Below are 10,815 nucleotides of genomic sequence, written 5' to 3' on the forward strand. Positions count from 1 at the left end.
TCCGCTTTTTTCTTCAACGGTGGTACATATTAAAGAATCTTAACAGCTTAAAAATACAATACATGATAAATTGTAAGTTTATACAAAATAAATAAGTTACCAATGCCTTTATTGTAACAGTTGTATAGTCCCAATAATGTTGGGGTGTTGAAAATTAAAACATTATCAGGGCCAATGACACAAGGGGCAACAAATACTCTTCCCACCCGGACTTTTTGTTTGTTTTTATAAAGGAAAACATTTTAGAAAAAATAATTGAAAAGAAGTCTTTAAAGTTTTTTTAAATTTACTAGTTGTTATTGAGGTAATAAAAGCGAAAGCGCATATAACAGCACCTCAAAAATAAAAATATTGAAACTGACTAAACATGAAATTATTCTACTTGAATACAAGTGAGAGCTGTTTTTAAGCATTTTATTACATAATTAAGTTATAGCATTCATCGCTGAAATTAGGTCTTTGTTTGATTTCAATATAGGCATTGTTTCCCGATTACGCAATTGCATTCATATGTTCAAGTTATCTTTATTTAATTCTTATTCATTAAATGACATTCTAAAATGTATTTTTTATGAAAGTCTTGATTGTTTTATAAATGTTTAAAACTGAAACTTATCAATATCATATAAAAAATTAGTATTTTAATTATTTAGTTAATTATACGTATTTGATTCATAAAACGTAATTAAATATATTTATTATCCCGCGTTTCGTAAGTTTTTTTCCATTAAGAACTGTTTCGCAAGCTGCGGTGCGAAAGAGTTTCGTTTCGAAAGAAATTTGGTTTTTTATCATTATTTTTAAAATAAAACCTTAAAATGTTCATATGTTGCAATACTGAAAATAAAATTTTATTATAAACACTTTTGTATATAAAAGTTTTGTTTTTTTAAATTGTATCCGTTTGGCCAACAAGCTTTATGTTTAGACTTTAAAACATCGTTTAAGCTTGGTTTCCAATAGTTGTAGAAATGTTGTGCAACAGTTGTGCGTTTTTGTTGTACAACAATTGTTGCCGAGATTGGTTTGATTCTATTTCCGCAACTTTTGTTTTACAACATAAATTTTGTTGTACAACCGACGTTAAGTTGTGCAACTTACGCAAGAAAATGTTTCCATTATAAAGCATTATTGTTGTACAACATTTCTACAACTATTGGAAACCAAGCTTTAGCGAAAGAGTTCGCCTCACAAGTGCGACTTCCGTAAGCGCCACTTTCGTATGTAGCAAAATAGTTTAATTTCGAAATTCAACTCGCGAAAGGCTACATTTCTTAAGTAGCATTTCGGTACGAAAAAAAATAATTCCTGATTCTCAATATCCTTCCGAAAGAACTTTATTTTTCCGGAATTGTAAGAAATTTTCCGGTTAACAACTCCAATTGTAAAACTGTTTTTAAATCAACGCTGAATAATTAATTAATAGAATTTTTTTCTTTTTGTGAAAAAAGTATTCAATTTGGCTTGCCTCAGATTGCTAATTAGAATCGCGAATTAAGACCTGCTTCGATTCGATACAAAAAAATCCCGATTCGCAGGGCCCTATTTTATATATATATATATATATATATAGTTCTATAGTTTGTTGGCTTTAGGAAGAGCGGAAGGAAAAAAGTGATTCTTACGCCAACACATACGTCACTTTTAATTACTTTTGACTTTCGTCCAACATTTCCGTGTTGGACGAAAGTAAAAACCATTAATTTAATTACAAATTAATCGTTTTTTAAAAAAACCACAAAAACGCAAATTTAATTGACCAGAATGTTTTTAAAAACATTCTGAATGTTTTTATAACATTTTGAATGTTTTTAACAATATAAACAATGTTTTTATTTTTATTTTTTTTAATAAAATGTTTTTATTTTTATTTTTTTTAATAAAATGTTTTTATTTTTATTTTTTTTTACTGTAAATCATGCGCGGAGTGTTGTTACATCGACTCTCTTATAGCCTGACTCGCAAGGGAGTGCTGCTACATCGACTGACAAATAGCCTGACTCGCAAGGGAGTGCTGCTACATCGACTGACAAATAGCCTGACTCGCAAGGGAGTGCTGCTACATCGACTGACAAATAGCCTGACCCGCAAGGGAGTGCTGCTACATCGACTGAGGGTTTGGTTGGGGCAGGCAGTCTATCATTATTAAAAAAAAAAAATTCCGGTCTTGCATTTTAATTTTTACTTTTTGTCAACAAAATATCGAAAAAACTTTCGGACAACATCTAAGGGTTCTATATATATATATATATATATATATATACATATATATATATATATATACATATATATATATATATATATATATATATATATATATATATATATATATTTGGGTTTGGGGTCTCTTGATGTCAAAAATTGTACTTCAAATGTGTCAAGCAAAGGTTATAGAGATAAATACAGTATTATAGGTTTTTTTTTATTTATTTATTACGTTTCTACCAACCATTTGATAAACTAAAATATAAATTTTACAATATAAAACTCAATGGAAAAAATTTTACAATTTGCTATTGCGTTTAAATTGCTGTTGCATTTTGATTTAAAAAAAAGGAAATAAGTTAGCATTTTGATATTGTAATCATTGCAAAAAACCATTTTCGTCATTTCTATTAACAATAGCAGAGTATATGCTATGATATATTTTAGCTATAAACCCCTAACGGCTTACACCACAAAAAGGCTATACATATTAAGTATGCCGATATCAAATAAGGTATAAGCAGTTCAATGTCAATATATAAAGCACCATGACACAAACATATCAATTAGGGGAGTTTATACCAGTATCAAAGTGGCCGTATATATGTGCTTAATTAAAAAAATACCTGCCACTTAAATAGTATAAACATCTATGCCTATAGTTAAGACATAAACACTATAAAATCATAGGTACCACTATACGTAAAATAAAAAATAAATAAAATAGGTTTTTGCAATAACATTGTGTAAAAATGCAACGTAAGAAAACCTTGGATGATTGCAACACGCTAGCCGAGAACCAATAGGCCAAATGTCCATCTTTTGTGTTTCCGAGAAAATCGAGTTTTGAATTTTAATTTATAGAATTTATATACACCCTGGAATTTTTTTATTCTTGTGACTAGATTTAGTGGACACACACCTCATTTAATATTGAATATATTTTGATAATAAATTGGGATAACATAAAAACGTGGACATGACGCTATACGGTTCTCGGCTGACAATCAAGTTAAATAATTTAAGCAATATCTAAAATGGTGTTACTAGCAAATTATGTAAATGTATTGAAGTTGGAAGTTGAAGATGGCGTAATTACAACATAGCAAACGTGTGCAATGCCGACAGCCTTAAATATGTATCAAAATATTCAAATAACAGGTCTCAGTTCTATGAAAAACACGGTACTCCGGGTGTCGTTTTCACAGGCATGTCAAAATTCTTTTGCGAGGATACCATTTTATGCAAGCAGCAGGTACCTTTAAAAACAATTTTTTTAAAAAATAGTAACATTTAATGAATAAACAATTTCAATGGTGAGCGTGGCGGCCATCCAAACTTCTAAATGATATCTATTGTACCTTCTTTATTTATTATATCTATGTGATATCTATAATATCACGTTATTGAAGAAACTTAGGAGTAATTTTACAATTTTTTTCTTTCTTATAAAAACATTTAAAAAAAAATCAAAAACTATTCAAATTTACCTGCTATAAAATTTGTGAATGGATTTTTCTAGTAAAGTCGGTTACTTTGCATTGGTGGTATGTATTACTTAATTAGCAAAGCATTTAAAGAATTGCAATTTGTAGATGTTGCATAGCAGGCTCTTTTTGTGGAGTATGGAGTGCATTAAAAATAAATAAAATCTATATAAAACAAAATGATATATGTCAGGGTCAGGGTTATTCATAGTTAATAACCTCACTATCCCTTGTTTCAGTTTTTTTTATCTAATTGATTTTGTTATATACTGGTTAAATTAAATATTTTCAAGTAAAAATTTATGCTAATTTTGTAATATTGAAGAATCGATATGCAAGAGATACTTAAAAGTACACCATTTGTAGTTATTAATAGCAAAAGTGCTGTATACAAAATATTATTATTAAAAAATTAATCTTTTATCTTACTATTATTTTGATTGGTTCTGGCAATCTTGACAAATCCAAATTTCATCTTCCTTTTCATAAGCACTTAGTGGGATTTGTTCACAATCACGATGAAACCATTTACTACAACCACAGCATTGTGCCATTTGCCTTAAAAAATAAATAAATTTCCATCAAAATATAAAAACCTGATAAAATCAAGGTATGAATTAAAGCATTGCATTTGTAATTGTTTTTATTATTAACTAAACTCATTAGTAATTGTGAAAATATACCTGTTAAATATGTCTTCGTCTCCAGGTAGCCAAAACATGCGACATGAGCAATGCAGTGGAACACGAAAAATCTTAGCAACACATCTTCTAAACAATAAAGGCTTTGCAGTGGCTGGAAATATATCCATCCTGTTGTTTGATATACATTTTAGGAGATGACTTCTCATTTCACTTTGTTCAAACATCATATTTGTTGATGGTACACCTTTTGTTTCAAGAATCTGACGAGCCCATGCAACAGCATAAATTCCACAATCCACACCATTTGTTTGCTGTTGAACTGGTAAAACTTTTAAAACAAGATTATTTTGTTGACAATGTAAAATGGCGCATATTTGCCTTTTTGTCTGCATGCTGACTGAACCGTGGAAAAGGCTGTCAAATATATATATCTCCCCTGGTTTGCAATCATATGTTGTCACACATATCCAGTGAAGGTTTTCCATCATGAAGAATTTGGACAAATGGTGTGCTGGTGTAGATATGGAAAGATAAAACTTGTCCTTTAATAGGATCTTGCAGACCAACATTAATATTTAATTGAAGTGACATTAGTTGCTGACAAAAATGAATCACCTTATCATTTAGCATCTGCCCGTTAGAAATGTCATATTGTTCTCTACTTCCAATCAATGAAGATTTAAGACTTTGAATGCGTCTAGAAATCTTTTCGAGTTGCTTTTTATCTTCAATTATGTTAGCATCATACGAGTGATTGCTATCATCGGTTGAAAGATGCTTTATTTCAATTGCGTCATTAGAAACAGTAAATGTGTCACAATTGTCAAAATCAATCAAATCATTTGTGACCTCAGAAACAGTCAGGGTATCATTCATACTTTTTTTAGCCATTACACTGATATCTGTGGCTGCCTTACAAATATCATACTTATTACCAAATCTTTTAGTCATTTTTCTTTTGCACCGCTTAGGAATGTGGCAAAGTTTTGGTGAATTTGTTAGTGACTTACTCCAAGTATCAGGTTGAATCTCTGGGCGTAGCAGAATTCCTTTTTCTGCTGGAAGACTGTCAGCTAAATTTTTTTTAAGTTGACATAACCCTTCAAACAAATTATCAATGGTTTGTTGTGATTGACATAAATAACTCATTTGCCTAATTTCACTTAAAAGCTCACGACAAGTTGCAGATGTATGTGCCTCAGCTATTAGACCATGACTATTATTTACTTGTGTGCAATCAATACTTTTTAATTCCATTACATTCTCTTTAGTAAGCAGAGATGAAGGCGATTTAGATAGTGGTGCTGTATGTTTGAAATGTGCTGTATGTTCGAAATGAATATTTTGTAAGGAAATTTCATTGGATTGTGCTAAACTTATTTCCTGTGAAAATAAATCCAGCTTGAAATAAGGAGAGTTTGCATATGAGGTGCCAAATGCAGACCATGTGAGATTTTCTTTAATAAAAATGGCAAAGAAATGCTTACAAGGATAGGAGCTACGAAACCAATTAGGACATGAACAAGTCGGCAAGTGTTCTGAATCCCCAAGGTAACATTGGTATATTTCTCTAATATTTGAATTAAAAGAAGCAACATTGTACAGTTTGTCTGTCACGGCAGTAACGCCACGCAAATCCACACCTTGTAATTTATCTATCAACTTCATACAATGCTTAACTAAAGATGGTGGCCGATTAATCAAATAAGCTGGAATTTGATCATGGTATTTCCTATATGAGGAATGTGCTCTTCTATTTTCATCACAATAACTAAAAAAAAGGTAGACAATCTACGAATTCTTTTAACAGTGGAATTTAGGCAACCTTCAGAATTATTTTTTTTTAAACTTACTTATTGTTAAAGTTTCATTTTTACCTGGTAACTAGACAAAAATACAAAACCTAAGTTGGATTCTACTTGCCATAATGGTTTTAAATTTTGTAGTATGTATGACAATATTATTGCTTATGTATAAACTAGACATTATAAAACAATTATGAATAGACAGATTATGTAGTTGAAGCAACAAACTGCTAAATAAATTTATCTCTTTTACTAAATTTAAATTCACTAACAGATTTTAAACTTAATAATCTTATATTGCTAGAAAGTTATGACTATGTCTTAAAGATTTTTTTGTTTGTTCAATTTACAAATCTGGAATATAATGAGTTTTAAATATTTTTAATGATATAGAAAATCATAAAATAATCGATAACTATCAAAAGAACTAGTGAAGTAAGAATAAAAAAAGTGTTCTTAATTATTTATAAATGACATGTATTAAACCAAAAAAAAAAAGTAGTTGTAGTAAATGTATCAACTAACTTATCATATTTGTGCGGAAGAAATTCTTCTATGCAAATACTGAGCATAGCTGTTAGAGAAGAATTCTTTCGTTTTTCCAAAAAACTGTATTTGAAATATTGGTTCTGCCTTTCAGTTCCATTATTGGTGTTGACATTCAGCAAAATTCGATCTAGCCTATAAGCAAATACCCATCTCTAAAAGTGAAATAAAGTTTATAAACACTTCAGTAATATAAGTACTATATAAAGGCAAAGCTATACTCAAAAATTAAGATCAAACTTTTTCCAATAAAAACATTATATCAACTTTTATGAGAGTATAAAATTTTTTGTTTTTATTATATAGAAACAACCTTTTGAATACATAACCAAGTGCTTTTCAAATATTCTACAAGTTTTGGGTTATTTCGCCATTCTAGTGATTCCTCTAAGTTCTGAATAGCTTTTTTGCAATCATCTATTGTTTTAGCATTTGCAATTTCACGAAGCTTAACTTTAACGTCATCTTTTACATTGCTACAGCCATTAGTAGTTTTAGACAGCCATCGTTCCCAAGCTTGTTCTCGATGAAAATCACAAATAGACACTTTACATCCTAAGTTAAATTACTATATTTAAACTATATTTGCAATTATGAATTACAAACAATCGTCAGCTGAGAACCAAGAGGCCGTATTTCCGAATTTTGTGTTACTGAGAAAATCGAGTTTTAAATTTTAATTTGTAAAGACTTCCTGCTTAAGTTTCCGACTAATTGTTTAAATATTTCCTAAATGTTTATCATTTTTTGACTAGATTTTTTGGTGGACACACACCCCATCCCATCATAAAATGTGGACATACAGCCTCTTTGTTCTCAGCTGATGCAATGACAATAAATCATATCAAAATACATATAAAAAGAAGAGAAAATTGTAATACAGAAATTCATTAACTACCACTATATTTATTTTATGGAGACTCTAATAGACGCTTTTAAAAAAAATTAGGCATACGCATGCATATTATTGAGACTCGACTTAATTTAAAATAAAAAATTACTGTGTATGTATGTATGTATATATACACACACATATATATACATATATATACATATTATATATATATAAAAAAAAATATTATATATATATATATATATATATATATATATATATATATATATATATAATATACACACACACAACAACATATATACATAGTATATACATATATATATATATATATATATATATATCTATATATATGTATATATGTATATATGTATATATATGTATATGTATATATATACACACACATGTATATACATATATGTTATATATATACATATATATATATATGTTTATATATGTATATGTATGTATATATTTGTATATATATATATGTATACATATGTATATGTATATATATATATGTACATGTATATGTATATATACATATATATATATACATGTACACACTATCACACACTATATATATATATATATATATATATATATATATTTATATATATATATATATATATATATATATTTATATATATATATAATTTTAAATATATATATATATATATATATATATAGGTCAGCATCAGGTCGGCAAAAATTATTTGATACCAAAGTCTTAACATAAAACATAGAAATGAGGTCGGCTATTTTTTGCCGACCTCAAACACTTTCAGGTAAGCAATTAGGTCTATATATATATATATATATATATATATATATATATATATATATATATATATATATATATATATATATATATATATATATATATATATATATATATATATATATATATATCTATATATATATATACTACAAACAATATATATATATATATACTACAAACAATAACAATTAACTAACAAATACAATTTTAACCTGGAAACACAGATTCAAGTGAATTTATTTCTTCATTTGAATAATCAGTACAAAAAAACTTTGGCTGGAACAATGGATTCCATTCTTTGATGCACATAAGTGCCTCTGTTATAGCTTCAGTAGTTTCATACTCACACACAAAAATAGCCACAATTTGGTAATCAATATTAGTTTTAACAACAAGGAAAAAGAGAGGCAGCGCATATCTGGTTGTTCGGTACGTAGCATCGAGAAAGGCAAGTTCATTACCATATCGTAACAGCAGTCTCTTTTGCCATATATCTTGATATACGAACAACAATGAACTTTTAAGTTCTAAATTATTCTTTTCTGAATTAAATCCTCCTTTGGGTCTAAACTTGATTGTTGCATCTTGAAAGTATATTTTCCATTCATTAATCTTGTCCAAAAGACATTCTTGATCTATCAGTGATCTGCAAAGCTTTTGTCTAGCTCTCAATATATGATTTGCAATTGTTTCATCACTTGGGAAAAAACGTTTGTTTGTCTTCTGAAGAATGTTATTTGAATTAAATTCCACCTGAATGAAGACATCTAGATGACGTCTCATTTCAGAAACAGAATTTACACCCTTTTTGACCAACTCACCGATTTTAATAATGAGTTCTTGGCATATAGGTTGATTAAGACCTGCTACCTAATAATTAGAAAAAAAGTGGAAATTATTTTCAATTAAAAAAGATTAAGCAAAATAGCCAATAACAAGATGCTAATGTTGAGTTTTTTTATAGTGTTACTTACATCACCAATAAGATGGTTGGTATGAGCAGAAATTGAAGGAATTAGCAATATATATTTTCTGCACATTAAAACTGTATTTTTCGAAGCTAAAACTGCACGTAATTTTTTGGAAACTTCTTTTCTTAGCCAACTTGAATCTCGATCCAGCTAAACAAATTTTCACCATTACATACATATTTAAAAGTGCTATGAATATAATGAATACATATGAATATTAAAACTTAAGGATTTATGGAAATTAAGAATACAAACCTTATATTCAGAAAATTCAATAATTTCTTTGATATAAACTTTGGCAGGACAATCAAATTTCTTGGTAACCTGGAGAGTCATTCTTTTTTTTTTGCAAGAATGATCTAAACTCTGAACATAAATAAAATTATTTATGTTCAGAGTGAACATAAATAAAATTATTTAATTAGAAAATTATTGTTTAAGGCAACTAAGTTAGAAAACATTTTGGTTTGGCAATAGTAAAAATAAACAGAAAAGAAATAATAAATTAACTTATGAATTCTCCAGTTTGTCCTTAGATCTGAAAAAGTAACTTACTGCATCTTTTTTTTTTTTAATTTTGTACAGAGCTTTTTTATTGCTATTTTTGTCCTTGCCGTGTTGACAGTCTAGAGTGCTATTTGATGAAACAATGAATGGTACTCCTGTGTAAGAGATATCTTTATCCTCAAAAAACACTTTATGATTTCTCAAAAATACTTCTAAAAAAGCAGATTTTTATATAAATAGTTACAGCATATAATGCAAATTTTCAGAAAATATACATACTTAAATTAACATGCAAATAAATTTTTCTACTCAATAAAACTACCGTAGTAAATTTATTTGCATATTTGTAAGTATGTAACAATGAGAATATAAGAGCAATAATTTAGCTATTTAATTAAGTAATAACAAAAGCAATCAAGGTTAATATGTTTGCTAGAACAATTTTAAACAATTTTACGTAACTAATGTTTTCCTCTTGAGGTTAGCCATTTAAATTCCCAGATTTTTTAATAATTTTTTTAGTTTAATCTAAACATAATTTTAATCTTTGAAAAACTAAAAAAAAAAAAGCTTTATTGTATACTAAAGCAAAATCAGCTATATTGCATGCCAAAAATCTATATTGACCAGCCACATTATTATAAAATACATATATATTATGCAAAACAAAATCTTTTTTTTAAAAAAATTTCCTGAGTTTTACAGATTTTACTGTGAAAACATGCTATTTCAAGGTAGAGTCTAAATATTTCCCAGTCATATTTTAGGATTTACAAAAGACATTTATAAAAAATTACTTAGCTTACATGAGCAAAATATCGCTCATTTCATAAACCAGATAGTTATGCAATTTGCGTAACACCTCGTTCCTTTTGTTTATCATCAACACACACAATATAATAGGTAACTTAGTCATATAAAAATATAATATTATTATAAATATGAAAAATATAACAAAAACCTTCGAAGCTTTTTTCCATGCATCTTGTAAAACCAACAATGTAATGAACAGTGTGCAA

The 10,815-nt window shown here is 28.0% G+C and overlaps 1 protein-coding gene across 2 annotated transcripts in view; it reads right to left on the reverse strand.

Moving 5' to 3' along the window:
• Window positions 1-3,248: 3,248 nt before the first annotated feature.
• Window positions 3,249-10,815, reverse strand: part of LOC136087358 (uncharacterized) — an 8,589-nt gene continuing 1,022 nt past the window's right edge. Inside the window, exons 2-12 of one of the 2 annotated variants that reach the window (XM_065809897.1) lie at window positions 10,758-10,815; window positions 9,845-10,324; window positions 9,545-9,655; window positions 9,293-9,439; window positions 8,531-9,188; window positions 7,001-7,242; window positions 6,667-6,842; window positions 4,376-6,107; window positions 4,122-4,250; window positions 3,696-3,857; window positions 3,249-3,464 (exon numbers count right to left, since the gene is read on the reverse strand). The exon at window positions 10,758-10,815 is cut by the window's right edge and continues 113 nt beyond it. In XM_065809897.1, the coding sequence (XP_065665969.1) occupies window positions 4,784-6,107; window positions 6,667-6,842; window positions 7,001-7,242; window positions 8,531-9,188; window positions 9,293-9,439; window positions 9,545-9,625 (2,628 nt within the window). In that variant the 5' untranslated portion in view covers window positions 9,626-9,655; window positions 9,845-10,324; window positions 10,758-10,815 and the 3' untranslated portion in view covers window positions 3,249-3,464; window positions 3,696-3,857; window positions 4,122-4,250; window positions 4,376-4,783. Of the gene's footprint in view, window positions 3,465-3,695; window positions 3,858-4,121; window positions 4,251-4,375; window positions 6,108-6,666; window positions 6,843-7,000; window positions 7,243-8,530; window positions 9,189-9,292; window positions 9,440-9,544; window positions 9,656-9,844; window positions 10,325-10,757 lie in introns of those variants that run through there. The other variant, XM_065809896.1, reaches the window with a different exon arrangement.

This window comes from Hydra vulgaris, chromosome 11, assembly GCF_038396675.1.
Source record: "Hydra vulgaris chromosome 11, alternate assembly HydraT2T_AEP".
Lineage (NCBI taxonomy): Eukaryota > Metazoa > Cnidaria > Hydrozoa > Anthoathecata > Hydridae > Hydra > Hydra vulgaris.